Source organism: Pelophylax lessonae, assembly GCF_965119305.1.
Source record: "Pelophylax lessonae genome assembly, chromosome: 11".
NCBI classification, from domain to species: Eukaryota; Metazoa; Chordata; class Amphibia; order Anura; family Ranidae; genus Pelophylax; species Pelophylax lessonae.
Window position 1 is genome coordinate 68,305,508 of NC_138778.1, and position 26,022 is coordinate 68,331,529.

At 45.4% G+C, this 26,022-nt stretch overlaps 1 protein-coding gene across 1 annotated transcript; it reads left to right on the plus strand.

Moving 5' to 3' along the window:
* Window positions 1-1,865: 1,865 nt before the first annotated feature.
* On the plus strand, window positions 1,866-25,337 carry JPT1 (Jupiter microtubule associated homolog 1). Its single transcript, XM_082271955.1, has 5 exons — window positions 1,866-2,012; window positions 16,417-16,568; window positions 23,601-23,689; window positions 24,910-24,928; window positions 25,043-25,337. The coding sequence occupies exons 1-5, from the start codon at window positions 1,957-1,959 to the stop codon at window positions 25,162-25,164; spliced, it is 438 nt and encodes a 145-aa protein (XP_082128081.1). The 5' UTR covers window positions 1,866-1,956; the 3' UTR covers window positions 25,165-25,337.
* The last annotated feature ends 685 nt before the right edge of the window (window positions 25,338-26,022 follow it).

A 26,022-nucleotide genomic window follows, 5' to 3' on the forward strand; every position in this document is an offset into this window, starting at 1 on the left:
TCAATAGGGTTTAGGTCTGGAGACATGCTTGGCCAGTCCATCACCTTTACCCTCAGCTTCTTTAGCAAGGCAGTGGTCATCTTGGAGGTGTGTTTAGGGTTGTTATCATGTTGGAATTCTGCCCTTCGGCCCAGTTTCCAAAGGGAGGGGATCATGCTCGGCTTCAGTATGTCACAGTACATGTTGGCATTCATGGTTCCCTCAATGAACTGTAGCTCCCCAGTTCCCCAGTAGCACTCATGCAGCTCCAGACCATGACACTCCCACTACTATGCTTGACTGTAGGCAAGACACAATTGTCTTTGTACTCCTCACATGGTTGCCGCCACACACGCTTGACACCATCTGAACCAAATAAGTTTATCTTGGTCTCATCAGACCACAGTATATGGTTCCAGTAATCCATGTCCTTAGTCTGCTTGTCTTCAGCAAACTGTTTGCGGGCTTTCTTGTGCATCATCTTTAGAAGAGGCTTCCTTCTCGGATGACAGCCATGCAGACCAATTTGATGGAGTGTGCGGCGTATGGTCTGAGCACTGACAGGCTGACGCTCCACCCCTTCGACCTCTGCAGCAATGCTGGCAGCACTCATACCTCTATTTCCCAAAGCCAACCTCTGGATATGACACTGAGCATGTGCTCTCAACCTCTTTGGTCGACCATAGTGAGGCCTGTTCTGAGTGAAGCCTGTCCTGTTAAACCGCTGTATGATCTTGGCCACCGTGCTGCAGCTCAGTTTCAGGGTCTTGGCAATCTTCTTATATCCTAGGCCATCTTTATGTAGAGCAAAAATTCTTTTTTTTCAGATCCTCAGAGAGTTCTTTACCATGAGGTGCCATGTTGAACTTCCAGTGACCAGTATGAGAGAGTGAGAGCGATAACAACAAATTTAACACACCCGCTCCCCATTTACACTTGAGACCTTGTAACACTATCGAGTCACATGACACCGGGGAGGGAAAATGGCTAATTGGGCCAAATTTGGACATTTTCACTTGGGGTGTACTCACTGCCCAAGACTCCTGGCATCTTTCTCTGTCCCTTCTTCCTCCCCTACCACCACCTCTCCTCTCAGCTCACAATAATCATTCATGATGAAGAGAGAGTGGCGACTCCTGGCTGCGCCCCTAGGTGGCAATGCGCCCTAGGCGGCTGCCTAGTTTGCCTAGTGGAAGCACCGGCCCTGGCTGTACACTCACTACTTTACATTGTAGCAAAGTGTCATTTCTTCAGTGTGTTCACATGAAAAGATACAAAATATTTACAAAAAAGTGAGGGGTGTATTCACTTTTGTGAGATGCTGTATGTATATATATATATATATATATATATATATATACACACACACATATAGGTGCACAGTGTATATATATATATTTATATATATACGCAGATATACTTTTTTTTTTTACCACACACATGTATTCTGATTGTAACCTTGCTCTGCTTCCTGTATAAAATATCCCCAATTCCTGTCTAATTGTGAAGTGCGTTGTGGTGACCATTGGTAAGTGACGTTAGCTCTTATTCCTCCACACACACCCCACCCAAACATCCCAATGTTCATCCTTCCTGCAGCATGACTCTCCCAGCCATGACCTCACACAGAACAGAGCAGCGGCACTCTGCCACAAAGAGAAACTGAAATGGACAAGCCGAGGAGCCAATCAACACTCGGAACTCTGACCGGCTTTTCCAGCCGCCCTTTCCCATTGGCTGTTTTATTTTAATGAAGGCGGGACATTTCTTAACGCCACATGCGAGACCATCAGGTAAAAAAGAGATTCCAGACAGACAGGACGAACGACCAACCACCGAGCCCGATCACCGGCGCCTTCCAATGACAGACTCCGTAACGGTTCGAAGCAGCCAATCGCTGCTCATCAGGGGCGTGCCTCGGTATATAAATTGCGCAGCTGTCTTCGTAGGAGAATAGTTGCTGCCAAAAAAGAAGCCATGTCTACCACAGCTACGTTCCAAGGACTGGACCCCGAGGGCCGCAATAGCTCTAGGTGAGGTTTGATAGAGACGCCGGGACTTGTTATGTGAGGGGAGGGCGGGCTGTGCCCGGTTATTGAGTCGTAGGGACCGTCTGCTGTGTGCGGGGTGGAGGATGTATGCGGTGTGCTGTACGCCTCGTTCTCTCCACTCACACGGAGATGCTGCAGTACTGCCAGTCACCTCATAGGAGCCCAATGAGGAGTGTGGGCTCAGCCATTGTCTTCCTCAATCCTCTCCCCGGGGATGTCCGCTCTGTCCGCCCTCCTGGGTGAGGCACATAACAAAGGAAGGAGGCCGGGCTGTGCGGCATAGACACGGCTCGTCCTCATACATCTCCATTATTGTCAGGTGGGTCCTCCCCTCACACCTGTAAGGCCCCATCACACCCAGGTGGTTAGGAATCACAGGTGGCTTCCAAATCCTGGCTACAGTATTCAGGATTTATATGGTGCCAGCAGTCTGCAGTGCTGTATAATATAAAGGAGACAGTACAGATACAATGATATACAAGAGGGCTCTGCTCACAAAAGCTTGCAATCTGATAGGGTGGGGCAGGTGGTATTAAAAGTAATGACTAGGGATGCCCTGATGCCAGTTTTTTATGGCCAACTATGAGTACCCATTCCTTTTCTCAAGTTCTTGCAGATACCGATTACAGATGCCTATTTATTATCAGGAACTGATCTGTCAGATTTCTGCTACCCATCAGAGTAATGGAGGGGATGTTCTGACAATCACTGCATGTGCCATGTGTTCCATGACAGGTAGCGGTAATGATGGAACACCCATGCAGACATCTTACTACACCCAGCTGTCATTAATTTTAGCCATAAACTGAGCGTATAAATAAAGTATAGTTATCTGTTGCTGTTTTGATACTTTAAGTGGGTGTACACCCACTTTAAAGACTTTTACCTATAGGTTTTATAAATATGTCCTAAATGTGCACCGTTTAGGAGATATTTACAGTGCGTGCAGCTGACGTCATTGGTGCATGCGCTCTGAAGGAACGGCCACGCATGCTGTTCCTTCAGAGCCCTGTGCCGTGAACGGCGGCTCCCGCGTGCATGTGCGGGGAGTGATGTAATCGTGCCTCCGGCCAATTATTTATTATAAAGCAGGGCTTGACAAACTTGACTGAAATCTAGGAGCCAGCTAAAATGGTTAGGAGCCAGTTTTTTTTAAACAACCAAGCTTTAGTTAATAAAACGGATACTAAATTTACACATAAATACGACTAGAACCCCTCTCCTCTATAGCCCAATTGGATGGAAACCGACTGTCTTTTTCCATCTGATCCACGGGATGGATAGAAAATAGAACCACCAGCTGTCTGTTTTTGGTGGACAGGATCAGATGGTGGCAGATTACTGCTCCATAGAGAATGAAGGGTCCGATCAGGTCTGCCTGAAACTGACAGGCAGACCTGATCAGACAGCCTGTGTGAGAGGGGCCTTCGGCTGTGGCATTAAAAAATTAATAGCCACACTCCCTGTCCACTTACCTTTAAGCAAAGGTAACTGGATAGGGAGATGAAGCCTGCAAAAACTACCCTCAGTGGGAAGTCATTACTCCAGGCCACCACAAGAAGGTGCCAGTTCCCCATTGGAAGCCTATCTCACAGAAGAAGGCCGAAAAGCCGGGGCCTCAATTTTTGGACGGCGCGGAAGTCCGTGCACTCAGGGAGGAGGTGGGGGCGCAAAAGGGACAGGACACCTCCTGCAGGGCACCCCTGGTGCCCGGGGTTTGTCGAGCCCTGATATACAGGATTTATATAGCGCCGACAGTTTGCACAGCGCTTTACAATGAGGGAAGACAATGGCCGGAGGATGCGAAGCAGGATGGCCGAACATGTCAGCTGCCCTGTCGCTGAGCGTGCCGCACTGCGCGGGCTTTGTTTTAAGCCAAGTACTTCATAATGAGCTAGTATGCCTTTGTCTTCACAGGATTTTTTGTTGTTTTTTTTGCAGAGGGTTTACTTCCTATTTGAAATAAGCTGGATGCCAGCAATAGGAAGGTGGCTGAGGCCATATTGGTACACCCCGCACTGCTCAACATGAAATCTTTAAAGGGTTTGTAACCCTAAATTATGCTTTGCTGCCATCATGCACTGTATAAGTGTTAGAATCGATGCCTTTAAATACCTTTTCGTGAAGTATCTTCAGGGCGATCATGTGACTCCCGGCCGCTCTGCTACTATGTCCAGGGCTACAGTGGGAGGAGCTGAGCTGTCAGATGACTGCTGAACTAGCGGCTTGGCCCCTCCTGCTGTAGTCCTGGATAGTAGCAGAGTGGCTGGGAGTCACATAACTGGCCTGAAGATATAGCACAAAGGTATTTAGAGGCATGGTTTAACACACTTGTACAGTGCTGGCAGTATCACTTTAACAGCGGGGGGGGGGGGGGGGGCGACAGACGGACTCCTGAGCTGGGAGGGGGGAGAGCAGAGGAGACACAGCAGATGAGGCACATAAACTGACCAGTGTCATGGCTCAGCAGCTATGATAAACCATGGTCAGTTCAGAGGAGTAAATAGAAAAAATATTTCGGCGCAACATAAATATATAATCAAGCTGCTGAACACCCAGGTACAAAAACAACAGATATAAAACACAGTAATAAACGGTGTAGCGCTACAATCTCAAGGATGCAATTAATAGGAATTCATAAAAAGTCCATAGATAAATAAGTAAAATCCTTCTGCATGAAAACAAGGGAAAGTCCATAAGTCCATATAACCCAAGGTGCACAGTGCTGTAAACTGGTTAACACAGATCGATCGAAGTGCTCACACTCAGTGCTTAAATCCTCCACCAGTAGTACCAGCCTCTTACCTGAGAGCTGTGAAAACACAGCAAATGACGGTAGTAATGAGCCAGCTTCCTGGAAATGACACTATGGGGCTATGGAATCTGGTCTCAACCTCTCCACTAGGCTCATGTTCCTCTTGCCACTCAGATGGTTACAGTCCCCCTTGAACTTCATTAAAATAGTCAAGGATTGGTCAGCAACCAGTAACTATTGAGCCGCTGTTTTAAGTCTCTGTGGGTTATATGGACTTTTATGGACTTGTTTTCATGCAGAAGGATTTTACTTATCTATGAACTTTTTATGAATTACTATTTATTGCATCCTTATTGAGATTGTAGAGCTGCACCGTTTATTGCTGAGTTCAGAGGGGAGGGCAGAAACTGGCAGATCAGTAAGGTTTTTAGTTTCCAGAGGGGTAGGTGAGACAGTACAAGTACTATGCTATTTACCCTGCTATAAGGAAACGGGATCTGCCCTCCGATGCCCATCAGATCATGAAGTGTTTGGAATAGGGCTGAATGATCGATGTGATATCAACTATCGTTCTGCGGGCGTGGGCGATATTCATATCGCCAAAGACACGATATTTAGCACAGGGAGAAGTTGGGACTCGGGAGGAGGAGGGCTCAGTGTTGGCAGCTGACACATCTGTCTTGCTTTCGGCTGTGATCGGAACTCCAGCCTGATGCAATCCAGCTCTGCCTCTAGTCTCCAGCTGGCCATTGTCTCTCCTGGCTGCATCGGGGGTGGGATCAGGCTGTAATGTGTTGTAAATGGATTCAATGGAGGGACAATGGGCGGAGTAATGGTCGGCTGGTGACTAGAGGCAGAGCTGGGAGGGCTGGATTGCATCGGGCTGGAGGGGCGGAGTTCCGATCACAGCCGAAAGCAATGGGAAACCGATATCGACCCAACACCGAATCTCGGTCCGGGGGGGGGGGGGCGGGTGTGTGTTCCTGGCTACACTCCAGCACAGCACCATCACCAGGTGAGATCGGGGGAGGGATGGAGGTGATCAGCCTAAACCGGGCACACCGCACACACTTCCTTCCAGCTGTGCAGTGTCATGTAAGCTGATTGGCTGAAGCAGCGTCTTCCTCAGTGCGGCCTGTCTCCTCCCCTGTGATATGCGTCTCCCAGTGATGGCATGTGACTGGAGAAATATCGCGATATAGATCGCTAAAAACAAAATATCGCAATGTACTTTTTTGCCCAATATCTTGCAGCCCTAGTTTGGAACGCATAGCGCATGCACAATAAGTATTTTTTTGGTCGAAACGTCACTTCCACAATCTAATGGGTAGTGGTAATCTGATGGAACGCTGGTTTGCAAGAATGCACACGCACCTAGTGCATTACCGATATTGTTTAGATATAAGTTGCAACTGATATGAGCCAATGAACCACAAGATGCCATGCAGTGTAGATGCACGTACTCCAGTTGTATCAAAGGTGTATAGCGGACTCGTCTCCGGAGCAAATTATGGTTTGCAGCACAATTTCAAGCCCGATCTGGTGTTACTTCATTCAACCGTTCATGTGCAAACTGATGTGACACTGAATCGCACCTGAACTTGGATGAAAATTGTACCAGACTCTTTGAAATCGCACTGTGGCTGCACATATGTTAAAGGGGCACGTCACTTTCAATCAACTGGCTAGGGTGGATCTCAATCAACATTGGCTAGGGTGGATTTGATTTAAATCCTTTAAAGTATACAAGTATGTCATCTGTCCCACAGTGGCTCCTCTGACCTGCTGTTGACTCACCGACGTCCCATTCACTTTATTGGGGCGGCTGGTGATGCTTCAGTGACACAAGGTGAGGAGAGTGGCAGCAGGTGAGTGGATGCCTGCTAACAGGTGCTGCCAACATGGATCTGAAATGACAGGTGCTCTTTAAATGTAAGGACATATTCTTGCTGGTAGTTAGAATCTTTAATAATTGTAAACAAAATGGTTTCCTGGTTAGAATAAACGTCGGGTTAGTAAAACAGTGATATCAGAACCAATTCAATTATAGTTTTTAGTGTACATAGATTTGTAAAAGGAATAGTAACTTGTTTTATCTCGTGGTTACTGTGTAATTGTGTGACTGCTTCAATGCAGTGCATGTTATCTCAGCTTGCAGAGTTTTGGCTTCATTGACTGCGGTTACCAAAAATGTAAATATTGCAGAATATGCAGCCTCAGTTTACACAACTAAGCTCCATTTCATGCTGAATAAACTATTTTTTTGTATCCTAAATAGAATAAAAATTAAATCTGAAAATTAAGGCCCTGTTCACATTGCAGCGACCCGACTTTGCCAGGCGACCTCATAGGTCGCGGCACGCTGCTCGCCCCGCAACCTCGGAGCGGCAGGCACGGACTTCTTAACATTGAAGTCTATGCAGGTCGCTCTGGGTCGCCCCAAAGAAGCTCCGGACCCTTTTTCTAAGTCTGACTTGTGTCGCTCCTATTAGAATGGGTCCGCAGCTTCTCTATGGAAGGCGACCTGTCAGGCGACCAGGTCGCCTCAGTGTGAACGGGGGCTAAATCTTTTTTTTTTTTTTTTTTTTTTTTTTTTAACATTGCTTTTTATTCACCCTGACATTGACTATTTTGAATCCTTATGCTGCCAGAATTAGTAAATGGATAGGAAATAATCATATTTACATGTTAAACTGGTTCTTGGTTTCCATGCCTACAAAAATGTCATACATCCCAGGAGTCTTCAGTAGCTGAGGGGTTGTCTCAGCTAAGCACACCCTCTGCATGCCTGAACTAAGGGCAGGTGGGAGTCCAGAAGTCAATGCTACATGGATCATCAGCTCTTACTCAAAACTGCCACTGCCAGAAATGCTAGGGGGTGTTAAGTGATTTCACAGTAAAATAAAGCCTGGAGGGTGTGGAGTTTGCTTTGAATACTAAAAATAGTGCTTTTGGTTTGATGCTCAGATGCAGCATATTTCCGCTTTAACCAGCTCCACAGAAAAGCCTTTTAGTTCACATGTCATGCGAGGCGGATGCAGTTCAAAACATATCCAATTCGCCTATATGTGAAACAGGGCTAGGTTTTATTATCCGAGCATTTGCATGAGTAAAAGTAGTTATGGAAATGGGCCTATCTGGAGGGATGCTGTGCAAGCAGAGCCCCATGGAGGCCAACAGACAAGCCCAGGGGATGCAGAAGATGTGCAAACATAGCAGCTGCGACAGCCTACATTGACAAGACAGGCAAATGCACATCCTCAGGGACGCTGAGGCTGTCAGTTTGCGATGGCACCAGGTAAGTAGATGCTGCATGGCTGTATCTAGGGCTGCACCCCACCCACGTCGCCACATACATGGGACGACAATCACACAGGAAATTGGGGCTGGTGCGAATTGTAGCGCAGTTCCTCCTACTGCCAAGTGGTGCAGCTGCTTGCTCTGTTAATTGCCTTGTATTCTGCCAGTCAGTCTGCTTTTTCTGATAAACTGCTCATGCTAGACAGGAGAGCACAGCGTGGTTAGTTTACCTAGTTGTGCTGATAGCAGTCTTGTCTGCTCCAATGAACAGACTGGTGCGGACAACCCCCTCCCTTCACAGCCATTCATTGGGGTGACTAGTGTGCTGCAGCTTCTCCTTCCTCGGCTCGAAGATCCTTATGCACCTGAGAATAGCAGTTATGTGGTCGCGTGTAGATAAAGTTTTGGTGTATAAACGTTTGCCTTTCATTTCTATTTTAAAGAAAATGTGAACCCTCACCTTGTAAAACAATCCATTCCATTTAACTGGCTGGATCACCATGTGAGTGCAGAATTATAAAAACCTACATGCTCACCTGTGTGGATGCAGCATTGGTCTGATGCTGCAGCTGCCCCTACTGGCTCTAAGGCAGAACTGAGCAATCACATGACTATTGATTGCTCAGTTCTTGGTTTTCATGGCTCAGAGTGGCTGTCAGGGCATGGGTTTCCTGCGCTCAGCGAAGCACAGGAGTATGTGGCTCAGTTTAGGACTATGTATTCTGCTACATATATTTGGTAAAAATCCCAAAAAGTGCATATTGATTGCTTTGTGCAAAAGTTAGTCTACAAACTATGGGATATTTTTTTTGGAATGTCTATACTAGTAATGACCACGATCAGTGACTTAAAGCGGAGTTCCACCCTGGGAAAGTTTTTTTTTTTTTTTGTTTTTGTTTTTGTTTTTTTTTATATATATATATATATATTATCTATCTATATCCCCGGGACAGTCGGGGCTAGTACATTCCACAATGGCTAGCCTCTGTACTGTCCCGGGTTGCACTTACCTTTTAGAAGAAATACTTGCCTTGAAAATGTATTGTCCAGCGCTGCCATCTCAGGTGTGGACAGCTTGAAGCCAGCGCGATCCTCTTCTGCGTCTTCTTCGGTCCCACGATGCACTGCACCGGTGCCGCAGCGTCATCCCTGCACAGCTTCTGGGCATGCCCAGAAGCTGTTTAGCAAGGTATGATGCGCCTGCACCGGAACTGACGTCGGGGCCGGTGCAGGGGCATTGATTCCTGGGAGCGATGACGTTCAGCTCCCAGGAATCATTGCAAGCCAGGAAGTGACGACTCGCCGTGGCGACCGAGGGGAGGAAGTAGAGTATACTTCTAAAACAAGGTAAGTAAAAAAAAATGTGATTATCCATTTGTTTTTCAGGTGACCCGTAGCAAGATGGACCAAAGTTCAATTTTAGGGTGGAACTCCACTTTTAAGGGGACTGCGATATTGCATTGGACAAATCGGACACTATGCTTTTTTGGGAACCAGTGAGAAGTGCTAAAAATGTGTCGCTGTACTTGCACTGGCTGGGAAGGGGTTAACAGATGATCAAAGGAATAACTGACTGATTCAGTGTACAGGGGAGGTGCTTATACTGGTGGAAAGGAATTAATTCGTGTTCCTGCTTTCTGTACTGACAGAATGGCAGTCTGCCTTGTTTACATGGGCAGATTGTTCTGCCTGTGTACCAACGATCAGCGGGTGCTGGCAGATATCTGATCCCCGGGACCCGCTGTGTAGAATCGCAACGGGAGCGAGCCAGTGGCGGCACGTACTTGCGTCTGATAACGAAGTGCAGCATCGTGTGTGTATACCTGATCCAGCGTGGCCGTCCTGTAGCAGTAAATCTGCTATAGGGTGGTCGGCAAGTGCTTAAAGCACCAAAAGCATGTACATGTGGTTTAGAAGGCTCCCATTGAGGTTGATGGGGGGCCAAAAATGCACTACCCCAAAAACTTCAATGGGAGCACGCAAACACTGAAGCACTTGTCCAAAAATCGCACATCATAGAGAATGTGATTTCCACTCTTGTGCATTGCAGCAAGATGGCACACAGGAGAAATTGCACCAGTGTGAACAGGGCTTGGAAATGCACATGAGATCAGCCTTTCAGTGTGGATAGAGCACATAGAAAACAATGGTATGTCCTGTAGAAGTTTTTCTACTGCAGGAAAACAGGTCTCAGTGTATTGTAAACAAGTATAGGGGGAAAGTTTCCGCGCTATTGGAGGAAATTAAGTAAATAAATGACTGCAGCCTACCTCAAAAATATAGATAACTATATTTAGTAAATGTGGGGAAAAGGGAGGTAATATGGCGCTGTCAGGCTAATAAATAGGAAATATAAATATATCTTAAAGTGCACTGGTGATAAAGTGAATAAAAATCAAGGTATATAAAACTTCATATGGTGAATCCTTAAAAAGTGTAAATATGTTTAAAGAATTTGATAAAAAATATGTGTGTGTGTGTATATATATATATATATATATATATATATATATATATATATATATATATATATATATATATATATATATATATATATATATATATATATATATAATATCGTGATAAATGAATAAGAAAATTAAGATATAAGTGATAAATTATTGAACATCAATTCAGTGTGTGATCTTAAAGGTGTATGTATGACTATATAAACAATAAATAAAGTGATGTTTTAAATATCCTCCATAAATAAGGTGCTAATTGATCAGATATATATTGTGCTAGTGGGCCAAGCAATAAATAGTTTTGTATAAATCTGTACACAATCAATTCATAAATAGTGTCCCAGCAATTTAAATAACATAAATAAATAAATAAATGTAAAGAGAATATATAGAAAAATTGTCCATATAAATAGCCAAATATTAAATGGTGCTGCAAATATAATTGAGTCCCAAGAAGGGTGATGAAGCAGGGATTTTAACAGGATAAAATGGATTACAGGACTTCCAGACTGATGGGGGTGCTCAATACAGGAATCGGTGCTCCCCTCCTATTACTCCCGCACTCGCCAGATGGTGGTACCCCCACAGGGGTAATCAGCGTTTGGGGTGACTCTCAAAGGTCCCTCCGAAGGCTGGCTAGTAATCCACTTAATCCCGACTTCGTATGCCGTATCTTTCTCCAGGGGAAAATTGATGAGAAATCCCTCCTCTTAAAGTACGCCGCGTCCCGGAACTACCGCTACACGAGGGTGTTGCGGTCCCTAGGACATACATGCACCGTTTTTCTGTTATTAAATGTGAGTATTGTAAATTTATATGAATAAAGCACCTATTTTTTGCAATACTTCACTATTGGAGCCCCTTTTTTCTTTCCTCATCCGGATCTCTCAAATATATTGGAGTACTTTAAGAGGAGGGATTTCTCATCAATTTTCCCCTGGAGAAAGATACGGCATACGAAGTCGGGATTAAGTGGATTACTAGCCAGCCTTCGGAGGGACCTTTGAGAGTCACCCCAAACGCTGATTACCCCTGTGGGGGTACCACCATCTGGTGAGTGCGGGAGTAATAGGAGGGGAGCACTGATTCCTGTATTGAGCACCCCCATCAGTCTGGAAGTCCTGTAATCCATTTTATCCTGTTAAAATCCCTGCTTCATCACCCTTCTTGGGACTCAATTATATTTGCAGCACCATTTAATATTTGGCTATTTATATGGACAATTTTTCTATATATTCTCTTTACATTTATTTATTTATTTATGTTATTTAAATTGCTGGGACACTATTTATGAATTGATTGTGTACAGATTTATACAAAACTATTTATTGTTTGGCCCACTAGCACAATATATATCTGATCAATTAGCACCTTATTTATGGAGGATATTTAAAACATCACTTTATTTATTGTTTATATAGTCATACATACACCTTTAACCACTTTACAACCGGAGGATTTTGCTGTCTTCCGTCCAGGCCACTTTTTGCGATTCGGCACTGTGCGACTTCAACTGACAATTGCGCGGTCGTGCGACGCCGTACCCAAACGAAATTTACGTCCTTTTTCTCCCACAAACAGAGCTTTCTTTTGGTGGTATTTGATCACCTGTGCGATTTTTACTTTTTGCGCTATAAACAAAAAAAGAGCGTTTATTTTGAAAAAATAACAATATTTTTCACATTTTTTTTATATGAAATTCCCCCAAAAAAGATGTAAAAACCAATTTTTTTAAAAGTTTTTGGCCAATTTGTTTTATGCTACATATGTTTGGTAAAAAAAATCGCAATAAGCGTATTTTGATTGGTTTGCGCAAAAGTTATTGCGTTTACTAACAAAGGGAAAGATTTCTGTCATTTTTGGTGTTTTTTTTTTAACGCGTAATGGCGGCGATCTGCGATTTTTTTTTTTGCGGGACTGCGACATTGCGGCGGACAGACCGGACCCCTGACTGACATTTTTGACACTTTTGGGGGTACCAGTGACATTACTGCAGTAATCAGTGCTATATATATATGCACTGTTACTGTAAAAATGACACTGGCAGGGAAGGGGTTAATTTTATTGGAGAGGGAGGGGTTAATGTATGCCTGGTGCTTACTGACGTGTAGGGGGGGAGGTGACTATGTGATTCATGGACAGATCGGATGTCCAGCTATGCTGAACACTCCGATCTGTCACTCCCTGTCACTATGGAGATCCGCCCGCTGTGTTTACACACAGCGGGCGGATCTCCAGACTCTATCCCCGACGATCGGGTAAGAGCAGCGGCGATCGCCGCTGCTCCTCCCCTGGCCCGACTCCCGCTGTGAATGAAAACAGCGGGAGCGAGCCTCCGGCGGCGCGCAAGCGCCGCCCAGAAGGGGAGGAGTCCAGTCACGTTAATACTACGTGACTGGACGGGAACGAGCCACTCTGCCGCAGTAGTATTACCGTGAGCGGTAGTAGAGTGGTTAAGATCACACACTGAATTGATGTTCAATAATTTATCACTTATATCTTAATTTTCTTATTCATTAATCACGATATTATATATATATATATATACATATTTTTTATCAAATTCTTTAAACATATTTACACTTTTTAAGGATTCACCATATGAAGTTTTATATACCTTGATTTTTATTCACTTTATCACCAGTGCACTTTAAGATATATTTATATTTCCTATTTATTAGCCTGACAGCGCCGTATTGTAAACAAGCCCTTATATGGCTACTGTACATAAACTAGAATTGCTTTGTCAGGGATCCCATTTTGCTGGGCAACCCAGCTGTAGCTAAAAGCAGAATTTCTCAATTTTTTTTAAACAGTTCATAGTGCCAGCCATGATGTGCCTCTAAGCACTTTTTGAGCAAGTTTTGGTGGACTTGCCTGGCAAGTGATCCCTCCAACAGTGCACCATCAGCACTCCGCTAGTCACCGGCAACTTGACAGCTTCAGGAATGCAGAAAAAACTTGCTTAGATGGTTGCAGCACTAATCCCAGCTACAGCTGTCCTCCAATGCGTCTACCCCAAGAACTGAGCAATGAAACCCTGCTGATCGCTCTGAGCATGGCTGTGACTGTCAGTGGCACTCTGCCCATCTAGCGCTTAGTGGAGGGGCTGGCTAAGGCTCAGTGGCAGAAGCTGAGAAGTATGGGTGTATCCTGAATGTAAAGTTGGGATCTTTCCCAAGCCTGGACTGGCTGAGTGAATTCAGCCCACTGCACTCCTGTGATCTATAGAAGTATAGCCAAAAGCTTTAAACATAAAATTTTAGTTTTAGTTAAAGTGAAGATGGGTTGGAACACCTTTCTATTTTGTCTGTGCCCCCGTTTAGGAGATTCACTTTGTCCTGTTGCATCAAAAGTGAGAATTACAAATTTTGGGTTCTCCACAGAAATGTAGGAGGGGGAAATCTTCCAGAAGTGCTACTGGTTCTGCTGAGCTGGGGGTCCTCAAGGAATTCTCTTTGCAGGCATTTAATCACTTGTTTGGATATGGGACAGGAAGTGAAGGGAAATCTCTGGAATGTGGCACAGATGGTAAAGATGGTGAAAATTGACAGTGGTATAACTCTTCCTTTGTTTTATCCAAAATTAGATTTCTGCTTTGTTCTAGTTAAATCTTCTGGCCTGGGTTCACTCTTCAGCAGCTGCTTGATTGGCTGGGCCCCAATGACATCACTCCCACACATGCGAGTCACATCAACAGAGGTGCCATAATATACACTGGTAATCGCATGTGCCACTCGGCATACATTAAAGCTGACGGGCAGAGAAGCATTTGAGGCCAATGGGAGTCTTTTGGTTATAAAAATTATACCGATCAGGTTTTTTAGTTTAATTCTGCATTAACCACTTGCTGTCCTGCATACATTCAGTATATCGGGCATCACTAAATGGCGGCCCGCGGGCCATTTCCGGTCCGAGCTACTGCTCTCTCAGGACCGCCGCGATCAGCTGCTACTTTTCTTCCCTGCCTCTGCCACTGTCATTAGCAGAGCAGGGCGGATGGCCGGAGGCGGGACGGTTCTGGACTGGGGGCGGGACCGACATTGCATGGAGAGAGGCAAGCTGCCTGAATTAACTTTTCTTGTTGGAGGTGATTGGCTGCTGGGAGGCGGGAGGTGATTGGCTGGGCATCACACAGTCGGCTGCCTCTCTCCATGCTGTGCTGCTGTTTCTCTGCCTTCGGATGAAGATTGTCCCGCCTCCTGCTCTCCGCTCTGTGTAGGGTAGGAGAGTGAAGGGAGGACAGGGCTGTGAACTCGTGAAGGATGAAGAGCAGGGGTCATTTACAGGAGGGGGGGGGGGGGGGGGGTAGTGCGGTGTGTGGGGATTCATGTAGAGGGGAGCAGTGCTGTGGGGGTAAATTGAAGGGGCAGTGCTGTGGGGGTGATTTGAAGGGGGCAGTGCTGTGGGGGTGATGTGTTAAGAGGATAGTGCTATGTATGTGTGTGTGGGGGGGGGGGGGGTTATGTAAAGGGGGACAGTGCTGTGTGTGTGTGTGTGTGTGTGTGAAAGAAGCAGTGCTGTAGGGAAGTGCTATGGGGGTGTGTGTTAACAGGGCAGTGCTGTGTATGTGTGTGGGGGTGATGCAAAGGGGGACAGTGCTGTTGAGGGGGGGGGTGTGAAAGGGGCAGTGCTGTGGGGGGTGATGTGACGGGGGACAGCACTGTGTGTGGTGATGTGTAGGGGACAGTGCTGTGTGTGGTGGGGGGTGATGTGAAGGGGGACAGTGCTGTGTGTGGGGGTGGTGATGTGAAGGGGACAGCGCTGTGGGTGGTGATGTGAAGGGGACAGCGCTATGGATGATGGGTGGTGATGTGAAGGGGGACAGTGCTGTGGGTGGTGATGTGAAGAGGACAGTGCTGTGTGTGTGTGTGTGTGTGTGTGGGGGGGGGTGATGTGAAGGGGGACAGTGCTGTGTGTGTGTGTGTGGGGGGTGGTGATGTGACGGGGGACAGTGCTGTGTGTGGGGGGGGGTAGTAATGTGGTTAAGATGTGAAGGGGGATAAGCAGCTGCACAGAAAACGTGCAGGGGTACCATTGGATCTTAAACGCAATGAAATACAATGAGTGGTTTCCCGCACATGGAAATTGCATGGTGCAAACGCACCATGCGTTTCAATGCGACTGCATTTTAAAAAAAGGTGCCGGGGCTTTTTCCCAGCAGAAAAAGCAGATGCAGCAGCCCATTCACATGAATGGGCTGTCGTGCCTGCACACCTGGGCTGTGATGTAAAGAACCCGAGTCATCACACAAAAATGCAATCTGGACCTCTGCTGGAAGAAAATTTTACTAATCGGACCTCCATAAATTTTAATTCAATACCCCTGCAGTATATGAAGTCCTGGATAGCAAGTGGTTCTGCCAATGATCATGACTATGGCTGCAGCCAGTGATCAGCTGTTCAGTAGGTCCTTATCTGCAAACTTGTCCTGACTGACTTCAGTGTATTGAAGCTAGAGGGTCAGCATTGACAGACAGGCCCTGAATATTTGCAGAATGAAGTCTAAAGGTAGTCTTCCATGCGGTCTAAGCTTTTTGCCATTAACCATAGCTTATGGTTGTCAATTTATAGCTAAATGGGTCTTGAATGACCCCTGACAAAACCAAAGGGTTGCACGTAAATGTTCAGTATATTTGCTTGAACTTTCAAACTGCAGACCTAATTGGGGGGAGGGGGGGGGAGACCTGCTACACTTTTGGGTGGGGATATGCTGAAGATAATACAAAACTGGGAACATGTGACATGAGGTTAGAGGTCAATGTTCCCCTAATCTGTTCCCACTACAGACTGCTAAGGTCTGCAGCTTGGGCACCAGGAACTTGTGAATTCTACATTGGCTTACTTTTTATTTTTTTTCTCTCTAGAGTCCTGAGACCTCCAGGTGGGGGGTCCAGCTTCTCTTTTGGTGTTGGTGACCCACAGAAGCAACAGCCTGTTAGAAAACACAGGATGGATTCCAACATATTCGGCATACCAGATAATGAACCAACTCCTGCATCCCGTGCTTCAGAAAAAGGTAAACGTTTTTTCAGATTATTGATGGGGGCTGCATCCTCACAAAGGAGGGGCTTAAACGTGTCCGGTTTAGCTGCAGCACAAACCAATCAGTGGGTGCTAGCCGCTGATTGGCTGCCAGCACCCAACAATCGGCTCCGACATTACTGTGAAGAATGAATTGTGTAGGTAAACCAACTCGGGGGTCTCTTCTGACAGCAGCAGCAATGTGCTGTTTTTCTCAGCCTACTGGGAACCTAAATCCCTTCCTGCCTAGGTCACTCTTCAGCTTTCTGTGCTGACACACTTTGAGTGACAATTGTGCAATCATGCAATACTACCCAAATGAGAATTTTTTTTTTTTTCCACACCACTTTATTTTGGTGGTATTTAATTACTACTGGGGGTTTTATTTTTACTAAACAGACCAAACCTTGATAAAAAATTTTCATAGATTGCTTTTTAATTTTGCAAACGGGTCATTTTTCTCCTGCACTGGTGAGCACAGATGAGGCAGCAGTGGCTCTGTTTGGGACTGATGTCCCTCTGACAGAAGCCAGTGAGGGGGAAAAGCTGATTACTGGCTCTGTTCACAACATGTGATCAGCTGATCATGTGGTTACTCTGATCAGCAAGTCCACGAGACTCAGCTAATCATAGATCAGAGTGAGCTGCATGCGCAGGCAGCTTATGCACGGGAGGACGTACATGGGACACCCTCCCAGCATTTAGGCCCGCTCTATAGCCGTCGGATGTCTCATTCCCCCTAGAATTTTCTGATCTCTGCCAGAAGTAGTAAAAAAAATCCATGAATCTTTTTTGGATGCTGTAACATTTCTGCAATCAATAGATTGGAATTTTTTTTTTTCAATAAAATAAGTAGTTTTACAAGGGAACACATTCAATGAGAGCACAGCAAAATGTATAAGGTTGAGATGTGTACAAAAAGACAAACATGGCAAATAAGAAAAAAAAATTGGGAGCAAGTGGGAGCTCTGAATGTCATGCCAACCCAAGTATCAGATAAAGCAAACAGTGTATATTAAGGAGGAGGCTGCTGACCCGATGAAACCATCCAAGATGGACTCCAGGAGTACTACAAAAGTGAAGGCTGCATGTAGCAATAGGATTAAGTTATTCAGATGCAGGTTTCTGGGGTCTGCAACCATCTGTCCCAAATTTTATTGAATTTGGTGGGGCAACCCCTATGGGTGTAGATTCATTTTTTTATACTGGATGGTGGTGTTTGTCTCACGAAGCCTGTGGGGGGGGGGGGGGGGGGTCACACATTCATTTACGTGCTATCAGTTTTCTGGCAACAGTGTTTCTTGTAGAAATTGGGTGGTGAACTTGCTAGTGCTAGTGTCAGGGAGAATCCCTAGGAGGCACGGCTTGGGGAGTAGCGTCAGGGGGGAGCCCATGTTGTCATGCAAGAACCAAAAAACCTGTGACAAAGTCCTGTATCTCTGAGCAACTCCAAAGTAAATGGGGTAAAGTGCCCCATCCCATCTGCACATGAGACATTGGGATGAGATGCCCTGCCTGTATCTGGCAAGCCTTGGAGGCGTGAGGTAGGAGCGATAAAGAATATACAGCTGAGTGAGCCAATCAGACAATTTGGGGGAAACCATTTAGAAATCCAGCGCGTTACTCCACTCATCCTCCAATTCACTTAGAGCATAAGCACCCACTGTGGAAGTTGCCAAGTGAATCATGGTGTGTAGGATAGAAATGAGATGTTTTGGGTCTGAGCTCTGAATTGCCTCTAGGATCGGGACCAGTACAATATCTTGTATAGGGAGTGGGAATTGTGTAGAAGCTGCAAATATGGGAAATGCATGTGATTGGGAAGTCCATATTCTGTCAGGGTATCAAAGGTTTTGAGCGTCCCATGTGTAAGAATGTGCGAGAGGAAGCACATCCCAAAATAGGACCACACATGCACATCTGGGATGGAGCATAACTCGGGAAGCTTTGTGTTGTGCCACAAAGGAGTATGGGTGTGAACTGGGGAGAGCAGGTTTAGCAGACACCACATCCAAACTCGTCTATAGTGGTAGAGCAGGGACTTGCTATCTCCCCGAAGTCCATCCACCACAAGACAACGGATCCATGGATGAATGTGCCCATGAGGGACCTAGAGCGAGGAACCTCGTCCTATCCGTACTGTTAAGGTGGAACAATTGAGAGAACTGTGATGCCAGGTAGTACAAATTGGAAGTCGGGGAGCGCCACCCCCCCAAATCCATGGGATTCTTAAAGGTGGCGCCAAGACAGTTTGTCTGCTAGATCCCTAAACCGCTTAAGGAGGGATTCTAACTGCAGGAAATGTTTAAGGGGAAGGTAGACTGGTGAGTGCCGAGTGCATAGAGTATCTTGGGCAGGAGCACCATTTTTATAAGGTTAACTTGTCCCATCACACCCAAGGGGAGGCGGGCCCAGGCCTGAGTTCTGGCCTTAACCAGACTGAACAGGGGTTGAATGTTGTCAAGGATAGTCTGCCAGCCTTTTGGTAACCTGTACACCTGGATATTTAATGCGAGCTACTCTGCAGTGGGACATCAGGGTTGACAGGGAGGGAGGACACGTCGTCAATCGGTATCTGGGACTTGTCCCAGTTGATTTTGAGGCCTAGGATTTTTATTACTAAAAATGTAGCCTAATGCATTTTGGCCTAAATACAAGACCTTTACTTTTATTGGATGTTTTATAGCAGAAAGTCGTTTATTTTAAAATTGTCAATTTTTTTTTATAGTGAAAAAACATGCAGGTGATAAAAAGGCTTGATTTGTAGGGGAAAAGATGACCTAAATTTTATTTGGATAGTTTAGCCATGACTGTACAATTGTCAGCTAAAGGAACAGTGCCATATTGCAAAATGGCCTGGTCATGAAGGGGTAAAACCACCTGGAGGTCAAGTGGTAAAGGAAAACCTGCCATGTTCACAATTTTTAGCAGAAGTAAACACTAGGCTGGCTTTTTAAAACCTAAAATAAAAAACAGCGAACTTAAAATGAGTTCATATCAAAAAGAGGCGCTACTGAAGAACAAACAGTGGTATAGCAAAACCAAATTCATATTGAAAAACACAAATGGCAAAATAAAACACACAAACCTTCACTGCATGACGTTTCAAATGTATAAAAACATAGCCTGGGCTCACACACATCCAAACACACTAGTATAGTACTAGCAGCAGAGGGTAAATGGCAACTGACAGATGAGAAAAGGCCATGGGCAGTTCATGCAAACCAGTGATGCAAAATGTTACAGGCTAAACCTCTAATAAGCCACAGGACAGGATCAGCCCATAGATACTTCCCTGCGTATAGTTGTCTGAGGTGATGGCACAGAATTTAAGATTGGAAAAGCCAGATCTCATTGATCAGCCCAAAAGTAGTAGTTATGCTTCAGTGACTCAGCATTATATGAAAAATTGTCCTGACCATGGATAGTTACTCGTGTAAGGCAAAAGTTCATGCAAAGCTTTACAAGCAAGCTGACGGTACATCAGTAAAGAGGGACGGCAAGCATGGAACGATGGTCCTCATGGACACAGAACAGTGGAAAGGCTTGTCTCAGCAATGCAGTCCAGGGAGTTGCCTCCCATGAAACAAATCTCATCGAGTACTATGGGCCCAGCAAGCCACTCCAAGCTGCATCTATCTGTATAAGCTGTTTCTGGTCACTGCTAATGCTAGTGTTCAGGCCGACTCAATGCTCTCCTGTATGGTGGAATAATGCTGCAGCGATTCATTCAACTAGTGAGGTCGGATGATAGTTGAGCCGCATGGTGTGGTTGGGAGTATGGGGTCATGTGACATGACCATGAATTTCGCCTGCCATGTCACGTGACCTTGATTAGGATGCTGTGGCTCGCATCACAAGCTTATAAAAGGGTCTGGACCCACTCCCAAGTTTAACCCCTGATAACCAATGCCTTGTTCAATCAACATGAACCTAAATAGTCAGTGTTTGGACAAGTGCATGAAATTCCTGTATAGGATTCAAAAAATACACAACTAAAGTGTGTTCATCTAAAAAAAATTAATTCACTCAAAACGTACCTACTTAAAGTGGTTTTAGGGAACTCCAGTGCCTGTCTTTACTCCACTTGCATTTTGCTGTACTTGGTGTGAGATTTTACCTCTGACTAATCACTGAATGAGGCATTGATTTGGCTATTTGAGTTACGGTGGACATAGTGGCACAGAGCGGGTCATGCTAGCTGAGGGGTAGTTTAGCATCTTGATGGATTTTGAAGGCAGGTATGACATCTATCAAGATGCATTTGGACATGCTAGACAGACAGACTATGACCAGAAAGTAATAAAATTAAAATTTTCACTATTGAAAATTGGCTATGCAATGTCTGCGTTTAGATTTGAGGGCCTGCTTTAAGACCCAGGAAGACCTCTTAACTTTTATTGGGACCAGGATGGGTATCTGATCTTGGGTACTGTCTAATGATCCTTTGCTTCAGCAGACATGGTGCTTTATGTTCCCTACCTCTGCAGGGCTTTGTCAAGAGGCCTCATTGGGCACCTGGTCAGGGTTCACTGGTTTCTGTTCAGGGACTTGAGCTTTATAATTCCTAGTGAATTGGAGCACTAAGGGCTCTTTCACACGGGCGGTCCGATCAGATCAGCCTGTCAGTTTTTTAGGTGGATCTGATCGGATGCCCCATTCAACCCTATGGAGCAGCGGATGTCAGCGGTGACATGTCCGCTGCCATCCGCATCCGATCCTGTCCGTGAAATCCGGACGGATGGAAACTCTATTTTCCATCCGTCCTGGGGATCAGATGGGATGAGAGCAGACAGGTGGTCCGCTCTCATCCGATCCCCCATAGAGAGCAGCAGGGGCTGTGACACCTCCCTCTCCGCACTGCAAGCGGAGACGGAGCTGTCATCCGCTGGCTCAGCTGGGATCGCGGGTCGATCCTGCTGAGCAGCACGGATCCAACTACGGAGGCGGACCATGTGAAAGAGCCCTAACTCTTAAAATTTTTTTAGTCTTCAGATCCTTTCTTTAGCTGCCCATCTCCCTCTGTATGTCAGCCAGCTCTGCAAAAGCTCCCTGGAGCTCACAGACCAGTGGCACATTACAGGAGTGTACTTGGCAGCTCAGCCAGTAAGTGAAGCACTCCTGTTTTTTGTTTAGTTTAATGCCAGCATCTTAACTCAAATAGTGCTCCATATTGGTTTTATAGCTACTATGGTATTGAATTCCAGACAAGCGGCATGCTCATTTTCTGCTTGGTATTTGCTGACAAGGTGATGCCAGCGTTCAAGCAAGTGGGATCAAGAATCAGATCATAAAATTCCTTGGAGCTGATTGGGGAAGTAGATAAAGCATAAGAATAAAACCTGTATAGGGAAAAACACAACTGGGTACAAGCTTGGCAAGACAACCTTGTCCCACCAGGGCTTGACAAACCCCAGACGCCAGGTCACATTGGCAACTAGAATTGGAGATCTGACGCCTGGGCTGCCTTGCAAGAGATGTCTTGTCCCCATGCATCCCTGTGGACTAAGATGCTGCACTGGCCGGTAATTGAGGCCCCAGCTGTGGCCTTGAGTGACTCTATCTGGAAACTGGCACTCTCTTGTGGTGGCCAGGGGTGACAAGCAGTCCCTAACTGTGCGGAGTTCTGCCTGTTCTCACTGCTTATCTGGTGCCCTTTGCTTAATGGTAAGCTGGCAGCGAGTGTGGGGTGTTTTTAGAACCGCCTCAGTTCTAATCACCCTCCCAAAAGATGGAAACCGTTTTTTATTTTTTTTTTTGTTTAAAATTAACTTCTCTATTCTCATTTCCTGTCATGTCACAGCCAAAAGCCCCTTTCACATGGGCTGTCTGATCAGGTCTGCCTGTCAAGTTTTTGAAGCCGACCTGATTGGACCCTTCAGTCTCCTCTATGGAGTGGCAGATGTCGGCTGACAACTGCCGCCATCTGATCCTGTCCTCCAAAAACAGATGGCTGGTGGGTTATCAGATGGCAGTCCATTTCCAGCTGATTGCCCCTTAGAGGAGTGGGACTCAGTGTTCGCTCTGCATAGCAGAGTGGACTGGGACCAGTCATCTGCCTGTTCAGCTGGGGTTAACAGAGAATTCCCCACTGAGCAAGTGGATTCCACTTGGTGGAGGTGTCTGTATGAAAGGGGCCAAGGTGGCATGAGTTACTGGATCGCCTATCGCCCCCACCTTGCTGCACTGTCCTTCCCTAGTGAGCCACTGCCCATCACACAATCAAGCAAAGTACACACAGGCTGACTAGTGGGCAACACAGTCCGCTCAATAAACTGGCTGCCATTCAGCCCATGTATGGCAGCCGGTCCAACAGAAGCTAACCATTCGGCATGTGTAACTTGCTCCTAGATTCCAAGCAAATTTGTCAGGCCCTGGTGTCCACCCCTCAAACTACAAGGCTTTAGGAAAACCTCAGCATGCCCCACTCTAGCAACTTAATCTATGCTAGTAGGTTCTCCCAGGTGCTTGCATCTTCCTGATGGTGATGGATTTGTCTCTACAATACACTAGCGTACAGCAGAATTCAAGTCATTTAGGAGCTGCTATTCACTGGAGCATTCTGCTCTTCTAGGGAGTGGGAGTGGGTTTGGATTGGGAAGGAGGCTTAAGCTTTTTTGTGGTCTATTTACAGATTCTCCCACTTGCAAGTCTCTTGGTCATGCTGTCACCTTGCCAATGCTGGACAAAGTGACAGCATCTGCAAAGGACATACCTGACCTTGCTGCTGAGATTACCTAGTACTTTAGACATGCAGGAGCATGTGACATACTCCCCTGTAACTTTGCCCTGCCCGGGTGCCAGTCTGTAGGCGTGACTGGGAAGTAATTTGAATTGCTCCCCCTGGGTGGGTTGTGTAAGCCGCTGGCCTTGACAGAGCAAGGGGTACAGATAAAGGTGTACATGAGTCTCAAGGAATGCCCTTGGTAGAAATCTTAGCAATCATGGGCAAGGTAACCTTTAAATAAAATTTCTGTACAAGTGTTACCTGTTTCACATTGCCAATAAACCTGTAAATATCTTGCAGATAGCCAATATAGTTCAGCATGTGGAAACCCAGAAGATGCACAGAAAACATGTAATCAGGAAGAATGTGGAGAAGCTGCTGATCACATGGTTTGTATCTAAATCTAACTAATGGTGACTGCCAATGTTTACCTGCTTTATTTACCTATGTGTAGAAAAGTTTTGCCATGAATGATGGGGGTGATGACAAATCTCCAGTTTCTGCACAGCCAAAACTTGGCAATCTGTTGTTAACGGATTTTAAAACGTGTTAAATATTTGGTATGGTAGTTTTCACTTCGAACACTGCAACAGCTTAATGGCAGCTACAGTCCACACACTTGCTTAATTTGCTTTTATTAGGTGTTTGGCTGGTTGTAGCTTAATTATACTGACATGCTGTCCAATAGGAAAAGTACTTAATGAATTCCGTGACTCTGGAGTGATGTCACTGCATTTGTAATGTGGAAACTACATTCCAGGAGCATGTGTCACTTCCCATTACCCATTAGTCACAGCAACTTTACTTCTCAGTCACAGCAACTTTACTTCTCATAGTATTATCTTCCTGAAACCTTTGTTCCAGTATATGTAAACCCAAGTTTCAAGCTCTTAAAAAAGCTGCACTCAGGGAACTAAAGCATTTGAATGCATATATGGGAGCAGTTTGTATGCCAGGATTTGAATTCAAAGTTGTGCTGGCTTGCTAGACTATGCTGCAAGGTTGGTGGCCTGTTTTATTTTTTTTTATTTTTTTTTCTACAGTTAAGTGAAAGTTGCCAATCATTTTAAGCATATTCTATTTACCCTGTAAAGGAAAGTTTCTGTATACTTGACGGTGCTCTTGTCCACTCAGATTATTGGGTTCCAGCACTGGTTCCAATGTAGTTACAGCAGATGCCCCATAGTAAGCCTATGGGCGATAACGGCACCCAGGCTCTGCAGCCCTTGTTTGCAATGTCTCCTCACTAAATCTGGTGCTGGGACCAGAACATGACTGGACCAGAGTGCCCTCAGTATAGTGCAGTGTAAAGGGCTTTCCTTTTACAGAGTAGATAGAAAGTGAATTTCAGTCTAGTTGGTGCTTGACTGAGCTTCTACTTTATACAATATGGCTAGGCTATCTGCCTCAGCACCTGGTGGATAGTGGGGAGTAACATGCTGAGCTCTGCTCACAGCATTTTTATTTTATTTTTTTTGCTGGCACAAAGGGCACCATATTGGGGCTGACGGTGACAATGTGCAGGTTCACTATAAATCCTCAATAGTACCTTGTATAACTGCATAAAACACTAAAGCATTCTAATGTGACTTTATTTCTTTTCATTTAGGGTGAAGCAGAAGTACCAGGTGAGCAGCTCATTCCAAATGTTGTTGTATAGTTACTGCTGTTCTCAATGCTGCATCTTGTGCATCTTCATATCCAGGAGCTTTTTTTGCAATAAATCCTTTTTCTCTCCATAGAAACAGAGTCTGGAAATGATGGATCTGAAGTTGCTGAAGAGAGCGTACAACCTGCTGCCCCTGTAGCAGTAGCCAGTAGGCGAAATCCTCCAGGAGGAAAGTCCAGTCTGGTCCTGGGCTAAAACTGTAAATGGCTTTGGCATTTTCTTCCACGTGACTGTACATGTGTTCTTGTTTGAAGCACTTTGTTCAACCCTCTCCTTGTGTTTGGATCTACTGGAAAAGGCATGAATGGTTTTCTATTCTCATGTTTGTACTTTTTTTTGTTTCACATAATAAACAATGTTAACGGTTACTGGGGTGTTGTGATTTACTTTAGTACTGTATGTGCATTAGGTATTGTGTAGCAGCTTCCCTGAGACTTTGATAGCTTCTAGCATCTGAACAGATGTTAATGTGGTTCTCAAGATTAGCTTCTCTTGAAGCTGTCTGAAGCCTAATCTTGATCACAGCAAGCTCTCAACAGGTCACTGGACTAAATCTGAATTGTACTTTGACAGCTATGTAAAGTTTGCAGCCTGCTTTTAGGTTTATGCTTGCTGCACGTTGCTCTTCAGACCACTAAAGCATCTGTCCAAGGCTTTAAAGGGAAACCAAACTCTTCTCCTACAGCCAAGGAAGCTGCTGTCTTGGCCTGTTTTTGATCTTTTGTTGCATGGTGCTGCAGATGTGTAGGACACCAGTCATTTGATGGCTTGACAGTTCGCCAAGCCACTGGCAGTTATTCACAGCATGCCTTGAATGTAGTTTTGGGAAACCATTAAACTGATGGGTCTAGTGCTAACTCTACCATAATTACATCAGGACAGTCATTTTTTTTATAAATCGGTTTATTGATTTAATCAATCATACCATGCACGTAAGGGTAGCAACGACAATTGCAAGAACAGAAACGACAACAAACAATCTTCCTTTCCCCATGCATAACCCTCACAAATACTTTTTAATCTCTAGGTTTCCCAACTCCTACACAATACTGA